The sequence below is a fragment of the Monodelphis domestica genome, chromosome 1 (genome assembly GCF_027887165.1).
Source record: "Monodelphis domestica isolate mMonDom1 chromosome 1, mMonDom1.pri, whole genome shotgun sequence".
In the NCBI taxonomy this organism is placed as follows: Eukaryota; Metazoa; Chordata; class Mammalia; order Didelphimorphia; family Didelphidae; genus Monodelphis; species Monodelphis domestica.
In genome coordinates this window covers 432,373,865-432,398,959 of record NC_077227.1, presented here as the reverse complement: position 1 = coordinate 432,398,959, position 25,095 = coordinate 432,373,865, and the positions used below count along the sequence as shown (strand labels likewise).

At 33.2% G+C, this 25,095-nt stretch overlaps 1 protein-coding gene across 1 annotated transcript in view; it reads left to right on the top strand.

The window, feature by feature from the left end:
* UBA2 (ubiquitin like modifier activating enzyme 2) overlaps positions 1 to 25,095 on the top strand; it is a 34,535-nt gene that overhangs the window by 7,788 nt on the left and 1,652 nt on the right. Inside the window, exons 5-16 of the mRNA XM_001362216.5 lie at positions 2,431 to 2,531; positions 4,813 to 4,934; positions 6,472 to 6,539; positions 6,834 to 6,955; positions 12,598 to 12,697; positions 16,211 to 16,371; positions 16,918 to 17,011; positions 17,103 to 17,215; positions 17,305 to 17,460; positions 18,234 to 18,330; positions 18,864 to 18,969; positions 20,141 to 20,277. Of these exons, the coding sequence (XP_001362253.4) occupies positions 2,431 to 2,531; positions 4,813 to 4,934; positions 6,472 to 6,539; positions 6,834 to 6,955; positions 12,598 to 12,697; positions 16,211 to 16,371; positions 16,918 to 17,011; positions 17,103 to 17,215; positions 17,305 to 17,460; positions 18,234 to 18,330; positions 18,864 to 18,969; positions 20,141 to 20,277 (1,377 nt within the window). The remainder of the gene's footprint in view (positions 1 to 2,430; positions 2,532 to 4,812; positions 4,935 to 6,471; positions 6,540 to 6,833; positions 6,956 to 12,597; positions 12,698 to 16,210; positions 16,372 to 16,917; positions 17,012 to 17,102; positions 17,216 to 17,304; positions 17,461 to 18,233; positions 18,331 to 18,863; positions 18,970 to 20,140; positions 20,278 to 25,095) is intronic.

Genomic DNA, 25,095 nt, shown 5'->3' with positions numbered 1-25,095 from the left:
ATTTATTTCTGTTGAGCTGATTGGAGTTGGTTTCAGGACATCCCTGATAAATTCTCATGGAAACATCTGGATTTGTGTCATTGAACTTGCCAGCTTTAAGAATAAGTTATGTTCTTCATATAATATTTTAAATATGTAGTTGGCCAAAATGGCTCCCCATTAGAATTAGTTGTGTGCCTCTAGGACAGTGTCCAAGGGGAGTTTAAGAGAGGCAAACATGAGAGGGGCATAGATTTAAGAGACAGAAAACCTGAGAGGACATTTATTCTAAGTTTCTCTACAGGTGAGGAAACTCAGGCCCAGAGAGGTAAAGTAATTTGATTGCTCCAGGTCAGACAGCTTGTAGATAGAAGAACTAGTTCTTTGGTAAAAGATCTAGTATTTTTTTCACTGTACTGCACTGCCCTAGTGGAAAGTGTTGAATCTAGAGTTAGAGGAGAACTTGGTTTCAAGTACTACCTAGTTGACCCTAAGCAAGTCCATTTATTTCTGTTGATTTAATTTACCTTATTTTAAAAATTATGATACTGCGGCTGCTAGGTTAGAGAGCCAGTCCTGGAGTTGGGAAGTCTGGGATTCAAATCTGGCCTCAGATACTTTTAGCTCTCTGACCTTGGATAAGTTACTTAACATCAATTGCCTAGCCCTTATTGCTTTTTTCACCTTAGAACTGATACTTAGTATGATTATAAGACAAAATATGTGTGTTTTAAGAAAAATGGTGATCTCTCTTTAAGCTCTTGTCCAGCTCTTAACTCCTGAATCTTAGTTACCTATGAGATAGTGCAGTGTAGGAATAGAAATCAATAGAGTTTATTGTCATTTGCCAACAGTTGTGACACTGGGAAAATGTTTCTGTAGATAAGGATAGTGCCTGCCAAATATTTTTCAGATTATAAAACTTATAGAATATATATATATATATATATATATCTTCTTTTTTTTTTTTTAAACCCTTCCCTTCCCTCTTGGAGTCAATACTGTGTATTGGCTCCAAGGCAGAAGAGTGGTAAGGGCTAGGCAATGGGGGTCAAGTGACTTGCCCAGGCTCACAGAGCTGGGAAGTGTCTGAGGCCAGATTTGAACCTAGGACCTCCCATCTCTAGGCTTGGCTCTCAATCCACTGAGCTACCCAGCAGCCTCCTGAATATATATATATATATATATATATCTTAAAGATAATTTATTTGATAGAATTGGAAAGATACCTAGGGACATTTGCATTTGGGGAAGTCTTCAGAACTTTTCTTAAAACTTAGAAACTTAAAACTAACTATAGTTAGATTCAGTAGATACTTGATTTGGAGTCCTGGAATTGGGTTTGAATCCCAACTCCTCTACTTAATATCTGTGTTCTTGCATAAATTGCTTAACTTCTTTGGCTAAATTCATTCAATGATGATACAAGTGCCTTCTTTACTAGGCACTTACTTGACATTGGAGATAAAAAGCCCAAAATGAAACAGTTCCATGCCCTTTCAGATTTTATTTTTGGTTCTTTAACGATCTATAATGAGAGGATTGAAATAATGGATTCTGAGGCCCCCTAGAAGGATATATATGTGATCCTATGACTTCATCATCTCGGTTTCTATGGAATTTAGGGTGCAAGTACTTAAACTATTAGTGTCTTCTTAGAAATATATTCACTCTTATACTTATATCTAGCTTAATGCATTAGATAATGTTTTGAATATAAAGCAAATTAGCAACTCATACTTTCTTATTAACTTTAATGATAACTTTGGATTTGTGTCTAAGATAGAAAAAACTTAAAAACTCATTTAATACTGCAGGTTCCATTGAATGGAAAAACTTAGCAAAATATTTAGATACTAACACCATATTAGTGTTGCTATTTTCATAATTTTAAAGTATTCCATATCAGAAACTATGGCATTGTGGATGTTGGTCATGATTAGCTACCTCACAAATTATTCTCTCTATAGGGATACCTTTGGTAATTTGATGGTTTCAATATTTTTAAATTGACGTTCAAGGCAATTTTACTTCCTCTTGCATTTTTGTCATTTCTAAAATGTGTTGACTTCTTTTTGGACTTTTCTTGCTATTTTTATTTTCAGTTTGATAATGGGAAATATTAGTACTTAAATTGAGACCAAAAAGTTAGATTTTCTCTTAGCAATAGATGTTTGCCTTATACCCATAGGTATACTGAATTTTAAAAATCAGCAGACATATTGATCATACAGGTTGACCATTGTTTTACAATTTAACTTTTAAACCAGATTTAGGCCACGCTTACATGGTTCTTCATGTATAAAAATAACATTTTAGCTATAATAATTTCTGTGGGAGCATTGGGCATAAGGGTTGATTCTAAAATTAAAACTGAGAAAAATTATTAAGCTGCTATACTAAATGTAAAAGTCAAATAATTGATTTTTGTTTCTTGATGTCATCTTTCAGCCGCACGAAACCATGTGAATAGAATGTGTCTAGCAGCTGATGTTCCTCTTATAGAAAGTGGAACTGCTGGCTATCTTGGACAAGTAACAGTTATCAAAAAGGTAAGAGGAAAAGATTTATTATACTTAATATTTATTATGGTACCATAGACTCTTGGGGGAGGTATAAGAAAAGTTTGAATTTTTCTTGGATTTGTATATCTAAGACAAACTCAATTATAATGCTTATAAAAACACTCAGAATATTTCCTTGAGGTGGTATAGGCCATTGCTTTTTAAATTGTAAAAGAGAACTGCAAAGGGACACAGACAAAATTGGAGGTGCAAGGAAAACTCCTTAACTTTGCTTAGTTTGATTAGTTTATATTTTAAAGACTATGTGTTGGAAACACAATGTGCTTTAATCTTTTATGTGTTTGAAACTTTATTATGTAAGAAACTTGTAATAAGGCTTTCAGAAGTTGGTAGTTTTGGTGATTCTAGAATTATAAATATGGAAAGAATCTAAGTATATCATTCAGTTTATCCCCTCACTTTCAGTTAGGAAGGTACTTAATATCATTCTGCAAAAATCACTTTCTCTACTGGGGTTTAGAAACTTTTTTTAACCTGTATGTTTATGATCTGTATCAGCACTACTTGTGAATGTTTTTTGCAAGCTAAGGAATGTACTGGAGTGAAAAAGAAGGGGATTCATATAGTAATGTATGATAGAATGCTATTAGGAATCTCTTAGGTATCAGATATGTAAATTTGCCTTATATTTATCTCCTTGGAAGGAAATTTTAGGTGATTTTTAATTCTTAGGTACTTCTTTTCTAGTTTAATACTTACTATTGCAACTTAAACTCATTTCTTATTCTCTGTCAATGAAGAATATTTGAGTATAGTGATGAATCACTAGTTTTTTAAAAAAATAGATTTTTATTCATATCATCTAGATTTCATCTTAATCACTATCTCCTTCCTAGAGAGCTATTCCTTATTACAAATAATTTTTTGAAAAAAGAAAAACAGGAAGAGCAAAATTGAGCAACGTATTGACAAAATATATATACTTATTATATATATATGCATATTTATATATTATATATATATAGTCTGACTAAAAGTCCAAACAAATACATACAGTTTTCTACATCTTTTGACCTCCTCTCTGGAAAAGAAATGGGTAGCTATTTTTTTTTCATCTCTCTTTGGAGACACTCTTGTTCACAACATTTGGTTTTGCTTATTTTTTGGCAATTTCCTGAAATTTAACATTGTTTTAGTCATTGTATATGTTACTTTCCTCACTCTGCTTACTTTCCATCATTTCTTGTAAGTTTTTCTATGCTTATTTATATTCATCATTTCTTATAACATAACAATGTTCCATTATATTCATAGATCATGATTTGTTTAGCTGTTTCCTAGTTGATGGACATCTAAAAATATTTCAGTGTATATGGAGCATTTCTTTTTATGTCAGTGACCTCATTGAGGTATATTCCTAGCAGTAGAATCTCTGGATTAAATGTTATATTGATGATATGGACATTTTAGTCACTTTATTTGAATATTTCCAAATTCTAATTTTGGTGTATAGCTCCACCAACAATGCATTAGTGTTCCCCTCTTTTTAACACTTCTCCATTAGTGACTATTCCTGTTTTCTGTCATCTTTACCAGTTTTCTGGGTGTGGGACAAAACCTCTGGGTTGTTTTGAATTTCATTTGTTTTAGTAGTGATTTGTAGCATTGTTTTCACATGGCTGTTTGCAATTCTTGTTTTGTGTACTGTTTGCTTATGATTATCATTTGACCATTTTTCTGGGGAAATGACTTGATATATTGATATTCTTGGCCTTGCTTTGGGAGTTTCTTTTAGTAGCTCTAATCTGAAATTTTCAAAACAAAGTTTAGATTTAGTACTTTTCAATTTAAAAACATGATTTTCCACTTGTTTAGGAGGTTAAAATTGGATGGAGAGTCATGAAATCAACAAATGAATAAAAATTCTTGAAAATATTTAACTTAGAAATTTATCTTTTATCTTGAAACGGAATTCTTTTATGACCTGAGAGATATAGATAAAAGATCAATGTATCAATAGCTTTTAACATTTAAGTAGGGATTGAGTACTATGGTATATAGAAACAAATACTGATAGTACAATACCTGATTAGGCAAAATCACTTAATTCCCTTGTGCCTTTTTTTCATATATCTATATAATGAGGAGTTTGGACTAAATTGGTTTCTAAGGACCTTTCATAAAAATCTTACACCTCGATGAAATATAGTTAGAACTAGGAAGAAGACTCTATATGTAGTTGATTTATTTTGAAATAATGAATTAACCATAATCGAGTGAATGTTTTTCTGATTTCTTGAATCTGCAGGGTGTGACAGAATGTTATGAATGCCATCCTAAACCAACACAGAAAACTTTCCCGGGATGTACAATTCGTAACACACCTTCAGAACCTATCCACTGTATTGTATGGGCAAAATATTTGTTCAAGTAAGAGATTATATAAAAATTATGTTTTAATGCTAATGGTAGAAAAATGAAAATGTTTTTTAAAAATTCAGAAATTGTTATTCTTTTTCATTATGAGTAGGAAAGTGAAATATTTTGACATTTCCTCCATATGATTATGCATAGAGGGCTCATCAGGCTTCATTAAAAGGATTTTTTCTTCCCTTTAGAGTTGTCAGCTAGGGTCATTAATGGCAAAAGTTCATCTACTTGCATAAAGTGATCACTCTGTTCCATTTTAACTGTATCAGGTTCAAAGTATTACTGCTAGTCCTTGCTTGGCATTTAGCATTTTTGAGAATTGTTAGGTTTTCTTGGTTATCAAAAATTGTGCTGATATATTGGACATCAAGTATTAGGAAAGTTAGGAGATTGTCCTGGCATGTGCACTTTTTTTGTTAATAAAGACAAAGGTGACTGCTTTATGCTTATTATGTATGCAAGGTGTCCTTAAAGTCTTAATGCAGATTTCATAGCCTAAAATTGGACTAAAACTTTTGAGAAAACCCTGCATTTGTATATTTGTAGTGCTTTTTGAAGAGCACCAATTATTTGAGTAATTCTATAGTTGGGGAATATAGATAAACAAGGTGGTTATTAAACATGCAGAGCTAATTTTGTCTTCTCCATTTCTGTTATGCTTTCCATGCATTAGAATTGGTTGATACTACCTGTGATAATTCTTTCCAGCTCCTTCCTTTGCTTCTTCACTAGTTTCAAATCCTACCATTATTGTTTGGGAGTGGGAGTCAAGATTCCTAAAGTGAAATAGAGCATGTCCCCTTTATATAGTTAACTTAAGAAAAGAAGGTCTGAATATGCATGCCATGTAAACTCATCTAAAAAGTTTATATTTGATTCTGGCTACTTTTTTATGGCACTTTGAATTTACTTCTTTTTGTAAGGGAGTACAATCTTGTTCATGTGATGTTCTTGGCAGTATCTTGTGAAAGTTACCTGGAGAGTATAAAGATCAGCAGTAACTTAGGAAAAGTTCAGCCAGAAGTGGCTCATTAATTTTCAAGATTATTTTCTGGTAATAAAAATATACTACCCAAAGAAAAGTGTGGACTTAAAATTAAAAGTCAGGGTTGTTTTTTGTCAAATCAAAGTCTTATGCATATATAGATGAGTAAAAAAAAGATAAAATTGATGTTTTATGTTTAAGGTTCATATCAGTGATTAACAGAGTTAATTATGTTTTGTTTATACCTAAGTCATCCAGACTAGTAATTTTATAAAATTTGTGTTGAGTGATGTATTTTGTTGAGCTTGACTCTGGTAATTATATGTAAGATTGCTGAAATTCAGACATACTTGTGTTATTGGCTAGATTTAGGTCAGTCCCTTATGTAAAAGAGATAGTTTGGGAAAGAGAAATACAATTTAGTAATTTTTCTTATTAGTTCCTTATAAGCTCTTATATAATCACCTCAATTCAATTATTTTTATATATGTAATTCAGGGAAAAATTTTTGTGAAAAATATTTCTTTGTTTATAACTTTTTAAAAATTACAGCCAGTTGTTTGGGGAAGAAGATGCTGATCAGGAAGTATCCCCTGACAGAGCTGATCCTGAAGCTGCTTGTGAGTAAAATACTTGACTTGAACTTGTCATTTCATTGAAAGCTTTAACTTACTTTTGATAGCTAGTTTTCTTATACTAGTTGTCAAAATAGCGGCATATAAAAGTGTACTGCTAAGATGTAATACATCCCCTTTAGGTGTCCCTCTAATAGGCCCTGAATCAGGAGGGCAAATACAAAACCAGAATGTGTTCATTACAGGTGAATCCTAGGTAATTTTAATGTTTCTTCAGATAAGTTGGATTCCAGTTTCATGTCTTTTGATGTCTAAACTATAACCAAATGTCTGTTGCAGGGGAACCAGCAGAAGCTGAAGCCAGAGCAAGAGCATCTAATGATGATGGTGATATTAAGCGTATTTCCACTAAAGAATGGGCTAAATCAACTGGATATGATCCAGTTAAACTCTTTACCAAGGTGAGATTTGCTCTCTTTTTTTCTTCTCTGCTATCAGATTTTGTTTCTTTTTAATTGAGTGATAGTTGAAAAAAAATAGTTTCACTTACTAGTTGTGATTATCTATATTGTCTATTGAATTTGGTAGAATTAATTCATCCAGATTTGTATGGAAATTTAGAAAATTTAAAAATAAAGAATCTTAGATATAGATAGAAGGAATATCAAAGACCATCAAATCTACTTTCCTAATTTTAAAGATGAGGAAATGACCTCTAAAGGATTGTGACTTGCTCATTGCCTCAGGTTATATAGGCAATAAGTTATATAGGCAGTAAGTAAGCAATAGGCAGATTCTGAACCCAGGATTTCTGGCTTGAGTCAGTGTTCATTGCCTTGTTCTATGTCCCTACCCTAATAGCTGATGAATTAACAAAAAAATAATGAAGGCTTCAGAGGAAGTGCTTAGGTAGGAAAAATAGTAGATATTGTCTTTTTGTCACCTGGCAAAGAAAACTTGTGAAATACTGAATTCCATTAAGAATCCAGGTTGATGGAACATATTGGAAAAGAGTAAGATTCACACTAGCTTCTTTGTTTTTTAGAAGAAATGGGGGCTGGGTTAAGGTAGACAATCCCATTGTACTTCATGGAACTGGAAAATTCATGTCAAAAGTATGACATTTTTCAGTAACTTACTCTGCAGAAAAGCATATAAACTCAGTAAATTTTTGCTTCTCAACACATTTTCACATTCTCATCTGGTAAATGTTTGCAGTCTATAGTACTGTTATAAAAACCTTTATTCAAGTGTCTAGAGTCAGTTTTCAGATACATAATATCAAGAATTTTAAAGTTGTTAAGGGGACTTAGTGATTATAATTTAATGTAATCCTTTCATTTGTAGATATTTAGGCCCAATAAAGTTAAACTTCTTCAAGGTCCCAGAGCTATTTTTGGGAAAATCTGAGAATTAAATTCCAATATTAGGATTTCAAGTTAAATGCTTTTAAAAGTCTAACTTCTTTGGAAATAGATAAGGGATAATGCTTTTTCCTGGATTTTTTCACTAGGAAAAAGTCATATGTTGCCATTTGAATGTTATTCAGAAAATAATAGCCAAATGAAGTTTTTCAAAGCATTGGATTTATTTGATTTGACTATCGTAACAACTCTATAAAGTAGGTGCTGTTATTATCTTCAATTTATATGTGAGGAAACAGATTGGGAAAAGCTGAATAACTTACCCAGGGTCACACAGGTAGTTAGTATCTTGGTCAATTAGTTGGTAAGCATTTATTAAGCACCTTTTATGTCCTAGTGATTCTATTAAACTCTGGGTATTACAAAGATAAGGGAATTCTTCCTCACTGCTATTTCTAGTTTTCTTCTACCACCATTACTCAGTTAATTCTCCTCTATTGAGCTTCATTCACTCCATATCTACGACCCAGTTAAATTCTGGTAGTTGGCTATCTGCCAGGATTCCCCAGGAATCCTGGGGAATTCCCCCTTTCTTGCTTCACTGAATTCAGTACCTGCCTCACAATCTTTCCTCCCAAACTCCTACCCTCATATTAGGGGACTTCAACATACATTTTAATACTCAAATAGTCTAACCTCACTGTTTTTCAACTTATTTCCCAAGACCTATTCTTCCATCCTACCTCTGCCACACACAAAGATAATCATACCCCCGAACTTGCAATTATCCCCACTGCATGCAACACTTCAATGTTCATGAACTCTGAAAACCCTTACTTGATCACAATTTATTGTTATGCATCCTCTCCCAATTCCTTGCAACCCTAAACCCTTCACTTTGTCCTCATTGTGACTTCCTATCCTTCAATTCCTCAGCTCTCTTGTCAGGTCATCACCCCCTTCACTGGCTTCATTCTTTCCTTATCCATCCTCACTGTTGACGAAGCAGTTTAACTCTACACTCTTTTCTTGAGTCCCTTGCCTTATATCACAAACTCGTCCTGCCATTCCCACCATCTGCTACCTTTATTTCTATGCATTTGATGCTCAGTAAAGGTATAGAAAACTCATGAAACCATGATAACTAGTTCTTTTAAAAATTTATGTTGTATAACCTTAAATGGACCCTTAATGCTGCAAGACTGCAAGGCAGTCCTTTTGTACTTCCTAATTAACTATTTTCCTTAGTACAACAGCTCTTCCAAACCTTTTCAGCTTCTCCCCCATCTCAGCTGAGATATTTGTCTCATATTTTACTAAAGAAATTAAGACCATTCTCCAAGAGCAGTTTATCCTCGTATTTCCAATCTTTCCTTGTTTACTGACTGCTTCCCTATTGACAATATATGTTCCCATGTCTTCTCCACCCTAGTTTGATTCATCCATCTGTTAATCATTGCCTCACATTTCTTCTCTCCTTTGTTTTTTTTAAATTTTATCTTTATTCCAGTAACAAATTAACACATAAATTTTCTAAGGTTACATGATCCATGTTGTCTTCCTCCCTCTTCCTTTCCCCCTGTAGTTGACAAGCAGTTCCACTGGGTTATACATGTATTATCTCTTAAAACATTTCCATATTATTCATTTTTGTAAGAGTAATCTTATAAAACTAAAACCCCAAATTATATCCTCAGATAAACAAGTGATAAATCATGTTTTCAACTGCATTTCTACTCCCAATAGTTCTCTCTCGATGTGAATGGCATTCTTTTTCATAAGTTCCTCAAAATTGTCCTGTATGATTGTATTGCTGTTAGCAGCAAAGTATCACAGTTGATTGTCCCACAATATTTCAGTTACTGTGTATAATATTCTCCTGGTTCTGTTTATTATTATCTGCATCAGTTCACATAGGTCTTTCTAGCTCTTTCTGAAATCATCCTATTCATAATTCCTTACAGCATAATAGTATTCCATCACCATCATATATCACAATTTGGTCAGCTATTTCCCAAATGAGGGACATCCCTTTAGTTTCCAATTCTTTGCCACCACAAAAATTGTAGCTATAAATATTTTTGTGCAAGCTGGCCTTTTCCCATTTTAAAAAATCTCTTTGGGATACAGATCTAGTAGTGGTATTGCTGGATCAAAAGGTATGCATTCTTTTAAAGCCTTTTGGGCATAATTCCAAATTGCCTTCCAGAATGGTTGGACTAATTCACAACTCCACCATTAATGCATTATTGTCCCAATTTTGCCACATCCCCTCCAATATTTATTATTTTCCTTTACTGTCTTATTGGCCAATCTGCTTAGGTGTAAGGTGGTACCTTAGAGTTCTTTTGATTTACATTTCTCTAATCAGTCAAGAAGGATTTAGAACATTTTTTCATATGATTATTGATAACTGATCTCTTCATCTGAAAATTGCCTATTTTTATCCTTTGACCATTTATCAGTTTCTTATAAATTTGGCTTAGTTCTCTTCCTCTTCTTTGTGTCTAAACTCTTTGAAAAGGTTGTCTATAATAGATGGCACACTGGGATTGCAATATTTTTGAGTTTATATCTGGCTTTAGCCCACTGTGTGATCCTGGGCAAGTCACTTAACCCTGTTTGCTTTAGTTTCCTCATCTGTAAAGTGAGCTGGAAAAGGAAATGGCAACAAAGAAAATCTCAACTGAACAACAAAAACCACTTCCTTTTCTCTTACTCTGTTAACTCCGCATTCTGGCTTCCTTCCTCATCATTCAACCAAAACTTGTCTCTCCAAAGTTACCAGTCTTTTCCTTGTTGCCAAATCTTATGACCTTTTCTAAGTTTCCATCTTACTTAATCTCTCTTCAGCCTTTATCTTTTGATGTAGTGAGTCACCCTTTTTTTCCTCAACATTTTCTTTAGCTTTTCAATTTCCTGGTTCTCCTACCTTAGTCTGGCCACTTGTCAATCTCTTTTGCTGCATCGTCATCCAGGTCATATCTACTAACTGGGTATCCTGCTGGGCTCTCTTCATATCTCTCTATATTTCATTTGGTTATCTCATGAGTTTTCAAATTATTGCCTTTGGGCTGATGATTCTCAAATCTATTTATTAATCCTTAATCTCTGTTGACTGCCTGTCTCATTTCTTCATCTGCTTTTTAGATGTCTTGATCTGAATGTCTTATGAACATTTTAAATTCATTATTTACAAAACTGAACTATTTATTCCCTATATCTTCCCTTCTTCCTAACTTTGAATTATTGTTGAGGGTATGATTATCCTCCTTGTCAACTAGTAATGTAATATAGGTTTGATGTTCAAATTTTCATCCACCCCTCCCAAATATCATATCTATTGCCAAAGCCTGCCAGTTTTACTTTTGTAACATCTCTTGAATACTTTTGTCCTGGTTGCTAACCACCCTGGTGCAGGCTCTCATCTCATGCCTGGACTATTGAAATAGCTTGCTGGTTGGTCTTCTAGGTCTTTCCACTCCAATCTGTCCTCCATTCAGTTGTTAGTCTGACTGCGTCACTCCCCCTTCTCAATAAATTCCAGTGCCTCATTATCACTTGCATCAAATATAAAGATCTTTCATTTGACCCTTCATATAACCTGCCTTTTCACATCTTCCCTACTCCCCTCCTTCCTTCTGTGTACTTTGCAATACAATGACCCTGGCTTCTTTGCCTTTTGTTACACAACTTTATGTCTCCTACTGTAGGCGTTTTGATTTGATTGGCTATCCCACAGGCAGGCCTAGATTACTCTCTTTCCTCGTCTCTCCTTTCTGGCTTCCTTGAACTTCTTTCAGATTGTAGTTAAAAATCTCACCTTCAGGAAGCATTTCATGATCCTAGTGCCTTCTCTCTGTTGATTAGTTTCAATTTTCCCCTATTTGTAGCTGTTAGTATATAATTGTTTGTTGTCTCCCTCATAAGATTGTGAAGGCCCTTGAGAAATGGAGTTTGTGTCTTACCTTTGTTTTTTTTTTGCATTCCCAGCACTTGGCAGGACTTGGCACATAGTAGATGCTTAAAAAATATCTATTGCCTGCATTACTGGTTAATTTGTGTACTTTATTCGGTTAGACTTATTTTTTAAAAAATCTTACTTTGGGTTGTTTTTTATTACCTGCATATCTCCCTTCTTTTCTACCCAGCATACCATCCCTTGGGGAAGAAAAAAGAGAATTCAACAAAAACCATCAATGCATCCTTCCTACAGTACATGCAGTATTCTCCCTTTATATGAGATTTTCCACCTTTTAAAAGAGATTTTTCATTTTCTCAACCTTTTTTCCAGGACCATCCTGTGTCATTATTATAATAGTGTTCATTTTATTTATTTATTTTTGGTTGTTTTTTACTTTGTGGTAGTCATTTTCTACATTGTTGTCTTGGTTTTGTTTCTTCATTCAGTTTATAATTATTTCCATTCTCTGCATTCCCTATTTAATTGTTTTATGTTGCAGTAACATTCAATTATGTTTATGTACCACAATTTATTGAGCCATTTTCAAATCAATGATAGGCTCATCTTTAAAAAATAAGCAATATTTATAGCAAATATCACTCTAGCATCACTTTTTTAGCATATAACATGTCTCTCAAAGTCATTATCATTTAATGCAGTTCTTTGTACAAAGGTGCTTAATATTTGTTGACTATTTAAGTGAATTTCATATAACACTTGCCATAACGCACACTTAAGGAATTATTGTATTCACTTTTGTCTCTCTTTTTTAAAGCTTTTCAAGGATGATATCAGATATTTATTGACAATGGATAAACTGTGGAGGAAAAGGAAGCCTCCTGTGCCATTAGACTGGACTGAAGTTCAGAGTCAAGGTAATTTGTACAGATCTTGTGGGTACCTACTTTAAACCCTGCATGCCCACTTTAAAAAAAATACGCAGTCCCTATCTTCTAACTTTTAAGTTCTTTTGTTGAACATTTTTTATATATTGGGACTTTTGCCTTCTTCCATGGTCCATGTTTGCCAGTGACCAAAGAAGTCAGATTTCTGGAGTAGTATTGTCTATTCAATTAAAAAATTTATAGAATATCATCAGAAACTATTCAGTTTCTATAGTAAGTGGAATTTACACACTAATCTAAGTCATATCCTCTATTGTCGATGAAAAGCTTTTTAGAATGTTGAGGGTAGATGATTCAAACTTTTTCAAGCAAGGAGAGCTACTTGTCCTTTGTTTACTTTTTCAAATAGGCAAATATACTACCCTGTGTAGGGTCCCAAGAAGAATCGGGGTCTGTTTTTTGGAAACCTTATACTCATTGGGAAAGGGATTTCTGAAAGTTTTGGATGGAATATCAGAATTTAATGTTAATCCATTGGTTCTGTTGTACAAACTGAAAGATTGATGTGTTGGACATCATTTCTCATCAAAAAGGAATTTATCTGGAATGACTGGTGCCAGTCATTCTATTGTATTGTATTATAATTTTGTTAAGTAAATGAACAGATCTACTGGGTTTTTAATTTTATTTTAAGACATGCTTTTTTTGAAATATACTTGGTTGCCTTTTTAGATTTAATATTAATAAAAAAAGCTTTATTATTATTAACCAGAAATAAGATAGTTCCAACCAATTAGACAATTCAAAATCTTTAGTGGAAATCTGATTATGAATACCATGGCATAAAGAAACCCAAAGGAAATGTTTCTAATTTCACTTGTGGAGAACATTTTATAAGCAAGTTGAGGAAAAACTGTTGCAAATATTCAGAATTTCAGGGAGACTAGCTGAACGTGGATTTTAAAAATTTGTTTATTTTTAACTTTAAGGTTGAATTTAACTTTGTGTACTTCTTTAAATGACTGGACATAAATTTTCTATTCTGTCCTATCCTGACCTATCTTCCTTTCTCTCCCTTCCCCAGAAAGAAAAGAGTAACTTCTTATTCAGGTTATGTCCCCAACTGATGTAATGGCAATAATGTTTGCTTTTATCTTGTTGATTCTTTATTAGGTAGCTAGCTGGCTCAGTTAATAAAACAGCAGTCCTAAAGGCAAGAAAGACAGAGTTCAAATTTAATCTTAGATATTTCCTAGCTTTGTGACTGCAGATTATTTAACCTGTTTGCCTGTTTCCATATCTGTAAAATGAGGATAATAACAGCATCAACCCTGAAGATTGTTGTGAGAATTTAATGAGATTCTAAAGTGCTTAGCATTGTGTTTGACACATAATAATAAGCACTGTATAAATGTTAGATGTTACTAGCTATTATACTACTATATTATAAAAAGGTGAAAATAAAGTGGTAGAATAGAAAATGCACTTTTTATATACTTTATAGTTTTCCTTTTTGGTTTTTACAAATCTCAGAGCATTGACCTTTTGAAGTATGGCACAGACATTTCAATTTGTTACTTAAAAATCTTTTATTAATTGGTTATAGTTTGTATTTTTGTTTAATTACTTTAAAATGTTTATCTGGTGTTTTATGGTCTAACAATGGATAGCTTAGAAAAATTGTATATAGTGATTTATCCTGTAGCATTTTTACATCTTACATATATTTTTGATGTCACTGACATTTTTTATAGTGACCACAACTGCTTGCAAGGAAGTAATTCTTTACTTGTCCTCAGTAATAACTTTTCTGACATAATGTTAATTCTCAAACTTGTGTCTCTTAGCTAACTTTTCATTATTCTGCTTTAGCTGAGGAGAGTTTGGTTTTTGAGGTTTTCATGTGCTACTTGAATATAATCCTTACTTTTCCCCTGATTTTTAAATAGCTATTTTATTTTTTTGGAGAGTACCTTTCTAGCACTTTTTATTTAAAAGCTTGTTTTATACTCTGAGTTCTTTGTTATTGCTTTCAGAATTGAGCACATCACCTAAAAATATAACTTTGCCAGTTGAGTAGAGTAGGGAGGAACTTGAGGTAAGGATACCATTTAGAATGTTGTTGGCAGTGGTCCAAGTTTCAAGGCCTTAGATGATGTTTTCTATTGTGAGTAGAGAGAAAAGTAGATGGTTTTAAGAGGTTTTGAAGACAAGACTTGGCAACTTATTGTATGTGCGAAGTGAGGGTAGTATAAAGAGTTGAAGATGATTATAGGTTTGCAAACCACAGTGATTGGAAAGTTGATGGCATTTTTATGCATTTTTCCTTTTATATAGCTTTGGTATTCAGGATTTTCAGAGACTTTGCTAGTAAAGTGCACAACTAGAAGATCCTACCAATCTGAAAATACTTTTGAGTATAGCCTAGTAATAGAATGTGTTTCTGTCAAGGACCAGCTTACCTGTGTTTGGAGAGTGTTATCAGCAGAGTAACTCTTGAAGACTGGGTGTTTAATTCACATCAGGATTTGGGTCTGCACCAGTGGAGTGAGTGCCATCCTGATAAAGTTGTAGAATCATTTTGTTGAAGTATAGTCATAGTCAGTGTGAACTATTCTCTTCTTTCTGTTTTCTTTATTCTGAATAGCTATGTCTTTCAGAATTTTAAAGATACTCTTCATATTTATAATTTTAAGTGTCATTCTATTACAGTGATGCACCCTAGTTTATATACTATTCATTAACTGATGTTGATAGATGTCATTTCCAGGTTTTTTGCAATTATAAATAATATTGCTTATGTATAGTTTTATTCAGTCTTTTTTTATAACTTTAAAATGGCATTGTGAGGACCTCTTCAAAATAAAAGGATCAAATAAATGGTCAAAGGGTATGATTATTTTTGTGTTTCTTTATTTCTTTCAAAAAAGATTTTTCTACACTTTGAAATGTTCTATTCTGATTGTTCTATTGTCAAATTTGAGAATTGCTTTTGATTAATTCTTATTTTTTTGCCAATTTGATGGGTATGAAGTGATATATATATATTTTATATATATATATATACACACACACATATATATAAAACAACTGCTTAATTTTGTATTTCTCTGATGGTTAATGAGACTGACCATCTTTCAAGTGATTGTTTTACCTTTAAAAATTCTCTCAATTTGTGTATTTAAACTTTTTTCCAGTGGTGATTGATTCAGGGGTATTGCTCTTGAATATTTGTAAATGTTAAGTGTTTAGTTTTTATATGTTATGGGTCCTGTAAATATTCCCTCCAATTTAATATTTTTATCTTGGTTAAAATTGTTCTACATAAAATAGTTTTTAATATAATTAAGTCCCATCTTCTGTGTTAGGATTACTTTCTAAAATTTAATTATATATTATTTTGGTGTTTATTCCTGTTGGTCAGGAATTACTTCTGTTTAATTTACTTAGTACAAAAGATGGTAAGGGTACTAATGGTGATATTTGATCATGAAAAGCTTATTATAGCCAAGCTAATGTTATGTTTTTTTCTTTTACTTGAAGAAATAAATTCAGGAGATCAACAAAATGATTCCACCTTAGGTTTAAAAGACCAACAGGTTCTGGATGTCAAAAGCTATGCACGTCTTTTTTCAAAGAGTATTGAAACCTTGAGAGTTCATCTAGCTGAAAAAGGTGATGGAGCTGAACTCATTTGGGACAAGGTTTGTTGAGAAAATTCAGTTCCCAGTTACATATTAAATATGTGTTTTGTTCTTTTGGGAAGTAAAATTAACCTAGTTTGGAATTTATTAAGGGAGGCATTTTCAATGCCAATAAGTCATACTTAGAATGTTTGGGAAATTTTAGCAGATTTTGTTTGGATATTTCATTGTTATGATCAGGTTTATTCTTAAGTATAAATTAATGGTGATTAAAAATACATTGACAAAGGACTATTCCTCTCAAGTGTCACAATAGTTACAAAATACATATAATGTCTGACTCACAGAATTGTAATGAAAGTTTTTTGGAAATTGCTTGTAAGTAAATACCAGTTATTATAGATTTTTTTAAAAATGAAAAACATTTATTATTGTGGACAAATGTTTAGGAGTAAAATTTATGATGTATACAAGTGAAAAAGCCATCTTGAAAGGAAAACTTGACCTGGCTAAAATAATTAAAACCCCCCAGAAAATGCTGCTATTATTGTCTTAAGTATGTTTACAGTGTTCCTTTTAAAGATTTTTTTTTTTAATCTTTGGCAGGATGACCCATCAGCAATGGATTTTGTTACATCTGCAGCGAACCTCCGGATGCATATTTTCAGTATGAATATGAAGAGTAGATTTGATATCAAATGTAAGCTTTACTTTCCCTTCTGTCTCTGGGTCAAGTCACTTCCATCTTTAAAAATTTTCTATACTTAAAAACATTTACTTTATTTTTTCAGCAATGGCTGGAAATATCATTCCTGCAATAGCTACCACTAATGCAGTGATTGCTGGGCTGATAGTCCTGGAAGGTTTGAAAATTTTATCAGGAAAAATAGATCAGTGTAGAACGGTGAGTTAGTAGATAAGTTTTCAACTTTTTTTTCCCCCAGAAGTTGTATCTTTTGTTTCTAATTTCTGTGTGGATATGTTGCCCCAAAGATCTTTTTGAACAAACAGCCAAATCCAAGAAAGAAACTACTTGTGCCTTGTGCATTGGATCCTCCCAATCCTAATTGTTATGTTTGTGCCAGCAAGCCTGAGGTAACAGTGAAATTGAATGTCCACAAAGTCACAGTCCTTACATTACAGGATAAGGTGAGTATGATGAAAGTTTCTCTTCCTTATTTCTGAGTTAAATGCAACCTCTTTTTTAACTGGTGTATCCAACTTTTTGGAAAATATCCCAGTGCTAACCACTTTTCCTTCTCTCCTCAAAATACTCCAAACTCTTCTTTTGCTTTATTCTTTTTTTTCCTTATTCTTACTATATTCAGAACCTAAAGAGCCCAGATATAAAAACCAGAAAGGGACTGAACAGATAAAACAAATATTTGTCCTATGTTTCTTAAGGCACAGCACAAAACATCTGTCGACTACTGGAAAATACGCAGTGCCTTATTTGTTTTATTGATGTTAGGAGTCAGGCCATTTTACTTCTCTATGTAGAAATGGTGTAGATGAAAGAGTACTGGATTTGGAGTCTGAGGTTCTGCATTCAAATTCTGCCTTTGCTACTTACTACCAGTGTAAGACTATGGGCAAGTCATTTAGCTTTTCTGGGCCTCAGATTCTTCATTTTATAGAGTAACACATTTTAATATTGCATTCAGTAGTTGTCTAAAAAATAATGATACTGAACATTTTAGAATGGGAATGATTTAGATAAATGATTGTTCTCATGATAGGAAATGTATTGTAGTACATTTAGTGAATTAAATTGTTGTATATAACCAGAGTTTAAAACATTTGGTGTGATGCAGAATTGAACTGTGGTGGAAGAGAAGAGGAAAATAGCTCTACTAGAAAATAATTCTAAGGGGTTTTGTTGATTTAAAAATATGTTAATGATGTTAATTTTTTTTTTTTAGATAGTGAAAGAAAAATTTGCCATGGTAGCACCAGATGTACAGATTGAAGATGGCAAAGGAACCATCCTGATATCTTCAGAAGAGGGAGAAACAGAAGGTATTTACTGTGCAATTAGCTTTCCTTATTTATTCAGAGGCGTCCTTTGGCAGTATTCTTTCCTTCAATAAGTGTTTGAGAACTTGCTTGGACTATAATGCGGTCCTTAGGCATTGGGATCCAGAATCTTTGTTTCTTTGGAATTAACAAAAATTCTATTTTATTAACTAGTCATAAGTGTCATGATTTAAATGAGAACTGTCTATTTGAAATAAAAGGTTCTCTTGATTCCTTGCAGAAGACTTTTTTTCTTTTTTAAACATTATTTTATTTGGTTATTTACAAACATTATTCATTGGAAACAATGATCATTATCTTTTCCTGCCCCCCTCCCACCACTTCTCCCATAGCCGGCCTTGCAGAAGACTTTTAAAAGGGGCGGTTACTATTCAGATGGCATTGCCCTTTTGTGTTAAGGGATTAAGTGTAGATGGAATTTTATCACCTTTAATATAATACAATTTATTTAAGATATAATTCACTGTTCTATGAGTATCATTCATTTTATCATTTGAATTCTATATATTTTCTAGCTAATAATTATAAGAAGTTGTCAGAGTTTGGAATTAGAAATGGCAGCAGGCTTCAAGCAGATGATTTCCTTCAGGATTATACATTACTGATCAATGTTCTCCATAGGTAGGAGTTTTTATTACTCTAAAATGAAAAATATTTAAATGTATAGAATTGAAATGAAGTGAAAAACTTGTTTTTTTTTTTCTAAGTCTCATTGTTCGCATAAAATCCTAGTATATGTTTGCCTAAGGTAGCTGAAACAACTCATAGAAATTTCAGGATCTGGAAGTATAAATTTATGTCTTTTATGAATTTTTATTAGTTTAATTAGGAAAGTAGTCATACCAAAGGTAGATTATTATATTCAAAAAAGGAGCTTTTTGGGGGGAATATAGTCTGACTAGAGAGTGAAAGTTGAAATATTCAACTTATGCATGTCTTTGCCTTAGAGAAAAAACTAATAATAGCTCATGTTTGTATGGTGCTTTGGTAAATAACATTTTTACTCAAAAATTTATTTTTAGTATTGCAAAAATATGATTTGGCTATTGAGATCAACTTAGGGTTTCACTGCTTTTTGATAATAAATTTACTAACAGTAAGAAACGTTTGCATGTCAGTGTGATAGGCAAGAGGCAAAAAAAATTACTCTTTGTTGGTTCACCTTGAGGTACCCTTGATTATAATTATATCATTAATATAATAAAGAATAGCTTTGTATATTGAAAAGAACACTAGTGTGGGAGGGGGAGAAGTTGGCCCAATGATTTTTGTAAGAAGTTTATTTTAATCATATTTTGCTATGAGGCAGAAGCTTTTGTAAGGAAGGATGGGAATATCTCATGAAGTTGTTTCAGGTAAGTTAGCTGCCTGGAATTGATTAGGTTGAGTAGAGCAAAGGACTGGAAGTTTTCACCATAGTTACCAAGAAGTTAAAAATAAAGGAGTTGATTGGATGATTTTATGGTGTCTATAAATTATATGAGCTGCTTATTAAATGCCTCAGTGCTATAGAAATGTGAGCTATTATTTATAACCAATATATGCAATCTTCTGTAAAGATCCAAGAATCTCATGTACCTTCAAAATAACCAGTCTTTAACTTATTCTCAGTATAATTTGATTAATTATATATTATTATATTTTTAATCTCCAAAATTAATAATTTGGGTATAATAATAAAATATTTTATTAGTTTCAGTTACTGAGATCCATACCATGTCTCAGCCATACTATAGAGTTTATTGTAAAAGGCATTTCTTTACCTTTATTTTAAACTGTAACTTTTTTATAGTGACGACCTAGAAAAAGATGTGGAATTTGAAGTTGTTGGAGATGCTCCTGAAAAAGTGGGGCCAAAGCAGGCAGAACAGTCAGCTAAAAACATCAGTAATGGCAGTGATGATGGGGCACAGCCATCTACATCAACAGGTAAATAGTTTCACACAATCTCAGAGTTGGAAGGTGGGCCTCCAGTCTTTTAGAACAATAGTATGTACTTGAAAAAGGAGCCCCTCTCTAAAACATAACTAAACAAATGGTCATTCAGCTTCTGCTTGAAAAATGTCAATGAAGGGTGGGAGATCTATTATTTTCTCAGGCAGCCCTTTCTATTTTTGGATATCTTTTGGTTTTAGGAGGTTTTTTCTTATATCAGTTTGTCTCTTTACAGTTTCTTTACATTTCCTAGTTCTTAGTTCAGGCTAAAATTTCCTAAATAGGTTATAGGGTACAAGTCTAATTCTTCTTCCATATAACCTTTCATATTTTTGTACAGTATTATCTTGTTTTCCCTAAGTCTTGTCTTCTCTGATTTAAGCATCCCCAATCCTTCTACCTAATCGTCTTATGCCATAGACTGGGGTTTTTCACCATCCTGTTACCTTTCTCTAGCCTGTCAATGTCCTTAAAATGTGGTGTCCAGAATGGAACAAATTCTCTTGTACAAGTATCCTGATCAGGGTATTCTGTAGTAGTGAGTCTACTTCTTTACTTTTGGATACTGTTTCTCTAATGATGCAACCTAAGATGGCATCTTTCTTGGCTATTATATTGTTGAAGCATATGTTCCTTTTCTTACTAAAACTTTTATTTTTTCAGACAAACTGCTATTCAACCATGCCTTCCCTGTTTTGTACTTCTGCCAGTTATTGGTTTATTTTTTTACCCAATGAAAAGACTTTATATTTATCCCTGTTAAATTTCTTTTCTTTTTTAAAATTTCTTGTATTTTTTCAGTTTTTAAAATTATATACTTTAGTAATCTCTACTACCATCAAAACCATTTAAATAACAAATGCATAAAAATTGTGCAAAACAAATTGTTTACAATTTGTTAAAAATATGTAAATTATATATATGTACTAATATAAACATCCTCTGCTTTTGAGTTCCTTTTAGATTTGTTTTACTTGGATTCTTTTTTCTCTTGATTTTGTGGTTATTTTTAAAAAATGTATTATTCTTTTTTCATCTCTTCATATATTTCCCTTATTTTCTTTGTATTTCCAGTATTTGTCATTTCTAATAACAATACCATCTATCTCATTCAAAAATCACAATCTATTCAGCCATTTCTTTCATTTGTTGAATTTGTGTTAATTCAAGATGTTTTGTCATTACAAACAAAGGTTCTATAGATATTTTCATACATACACAACTTTTTACCTTCATAGTATAATGCCCTTAGGGCCTAATCCTAGTAAGGGGATCCCTGGGTCAATAAGCATGAATAGCCATTATAGCTCTTAATGTATATTTCCATCTTGTTTTCTAAAAAACAATTCACAGTTGCTCTAGCAATATGATATTAGGCCTATTTCTCTATGTTCTTATCAGCATTTAATTTGATCAACTTAACCCATCTAGTTCTCAATTAACATACATAACCAGGGCCATATTTAACTTGATTGGTCCTTAGGCAGCAGACACTTGCCAGACCATACTTCTTCTAAAACCAAGTCTTTCCAGCTTTGTTGCACCTGGTAGAACTTTGGTTCCAATGCTATAACCCCTCAGGGATGCATGATTACCTCCACAATAGCATTAGTGTTAGTCAAACTTCTACAGAATATTTATGGTTTCTAAGTCATTGTGCCAAGGGAAACTCTGCTTGTATTATGTGACAAGGAAATCACTTTAAAAGACTGATATATATTAATTTAAGGTCGCCAAGGAATTCAGCTATGTAATTCCTAAATGAAAACTCAAGTCAGCAGTCAATCTTTTATGGAGTTTAATTACAACAGGAGGAAGAAAGGAATTAGAGATAGAGAGAGAGAAAAGGGAGAGAAGGGAATAGGGCTTAAATACCCCTTCTGTTTAGGCTGGGCCAAAAGGCCCAAGCCCTTAGATAGCTGGGGCAAAGAAAAGAGATCAGTCCCTATTACTCACGTGACCAAAATGGAGAAACAGTCTCAGAGGCCCCCACCTTCAGCTTCCTTCAGAGCAAGCTTCTCAGAGCACACTCCAACCACTCAGACCAACTCCTCAACCACCCCCTTGAGTCTTCAGACCCCTCTCTCTTTAAGGAAACCATCTAAGTTCCCTCCCCTCTGTTCTCACATCTACCAATCACTGTCCATCAATTTCCCTGTGCCAATGGAGGCTCTAGCTTAACCCAGGACCACCCAGAGGTCTCTGGCTTTGCACATGTCTGTTGAAGGTCATATTTTCAAATAATTAAATCTTTGATCCTTTGCTACAGCCCTTCCTAAATCCTGTTAACCTGAGTAGGGTAGAGATTGGAATAATTAAATTTTGATCTATGCTGCAGCCCTTCCTCAATCCTGTTAGGACTGAGTAGGGTGGAGATTGATTCCAAGTATCTCCATTGTATCAATTCTAAAATCAATCATGACTCAAAGAAATTCCTGTCCTATGCTTAAGCATAGGTCAAAGACCTTTCCATTGTTCAGCAAAAGGTTTCTGTCCTAAAGTAATCTTAAGAAGGGAGGAGGAGGAAACTCTCATGCCAATGGGGTTCACATTCCAATAGCCAAGACCCACTATCAATAGGAAATTTTTCAAGTATGAAATTTCCCAATGGTGAAATTTCCAACATTTATAAGTCTAAGAAATTTTGAGGTTTACAATTATTATGTGTATGTATCCTTCATTCAATGTGTAGGGCTTTTTTCTAGATAGCTATCATATTTCACTCCAGCCTCTCACCTTTATTGTATCTGTGTCTCACTCTCATTGGGTTTCTTGTAAACAACACATTGTCAAGTCCTGGTTTTTGATCCTTTCTACTATCTGTTTTCTTCCCATTGGTGAATTTATCCCATTTATACTAGTTATAGTCATAGTTACTAACTATGCATTTCTATCCTTCTTTTCCTTCCTCTTCATTGTCTATCCCCCTCTTCCTTTCTTTCCTCTGTATCCATCCTCAAATGTCCAGTTTCTTTTGACCAATGCCTCTCTAATTCATATGCATGCCCCAGAATTCTCCCTTATCCTCTTCCCTTGCCTTCCTAGTTCAAAATTGGCCCACTTTCCCCAAGACCCCTCCCTTGTTCCTTTCCTCTTACCGTTTCAATTTTTATTCTATCTAACTTTCCAAAAATCCCTAACTTATCCAACTACAACTGTATCCTTCTACTTCTTGATATGAGGTCAATTCTAAACAACCTTCTCTTATCTTGTCCTAAGAGTCCCTCCCTTATCCCTTGATATGCATTCCCCTTTAGGTTCCTTTCCCTCCCTTTACTCATCCCTTTACCCCTGTTAAATTTCATCTTACTTAATTTGGCCCAGTGTTCTAGCCTGTCATTAGCTTTTTATAATCTCACTGTCTTTGAATGTGCAAGAGATCCTTCCATTTTCTTTTTTTGTTAATCTACAGATTTTATAGTTTGTCATTGCCATCTTTATCTAAGACATTGATTAAAAAGGTCAAATAGCACAGGTCCAAACATATATTCCTTGAACCTTCTTTTGGACACCTTAGGTGTTGTTGAAATATTAGTGCTCATTCTTCATGCCTGATAATCATATCTAATTTCACGTAATAGAACTATTTTCTAGGCCATATCTCTTCATCTTTTATATAAGAATACCATCATAAACTTTGTCAAATACTCTCCAAGATCTAGGCAAATTTTATCTCATGTTATTTCTGATTTATCACAAAGTATTTCTTTTTGAATGCTAGCTTTTAGTGATAGTTGCTTCCTGTTTTAGATGTTCAGTAACCATTCCTTTAACATATTACATTTCAGTATTTTGTCAGGAATCAACGTCCAGTTTGTAGGTGCCATTCTCTTTCCTTTTTTGAAATTTGGGATTTTTGCCATAATCTGGTTTTATAGTGTGTCTCCTGATCTTCACAAACTTTCAAAGATCACTAACAAGTATCTTAGCAGTCATAGTCACATCTGCTGGTTCATTATATATTATAGGATATTGTATCTTATAGGCCTGGTGATATGATCTCATCAAAGGTGCTGCTCTTCTTCCCTTGGTTATGAAACTTAATTCTCAAGAGAGAAATGGTTATCAATTTTGAAATCTATGACTACTTGAAAATAAATGCTGTTTAATTTGCTAGAAGATGTGGAATTTTTTTGGTTTTTAAGATGGGGCTTTTTTATATCAGGAACTTGATTCTGAGTGAATAGTCATATATAGTCAAGTTATAACTAGACTTATTGGTGAATTTGCTGATATATAAAAGAGTTCTCAGTACCCATATTTTGGTTACAAAGGTAAATTCATATGGCAAAAAATCATCTAATTCAGTGATGTAGAATTGGAACATTTTAAGTGAAAATCTTGGATAAATCTTCCCCACCTACTTAGATTTTATATTCAGTTCAACAAATGTTTATTGACCCTTTTGTGAAAGGTTGCATATAATGAACTGTTGAGGATATATTGGTCAATAAGAGAGCCTTTGCATTAGTGGGGTTTATTAAGTCAGATAAGACACAAATAACGTAACAGGTAGGATATGAAGGGTATTGAAAGAAAGATACAAAGTGTTAGACCTGAAGATAAAGAGGTCACTTCTAGCAGAAGTGGGATATGGATTAGGTAAAACTGATTTTGAGCTGGGCTTTAATGGATAGGTAGGACCCTTCCCTTCTCCCTCCTTTCTTCCTCTTTCTCCTCCTCTTCCCCCTCCCCCATCCCACCCCCTCCTGCTCTCCCTCTCTTTATCTGTTTTTCTCTCACTGTCTTTCCTTCCTTTATCTTCTGTCTTAGAATCACTGTGTATTGGTTCCAAGACAGAAGAGAAGTAAG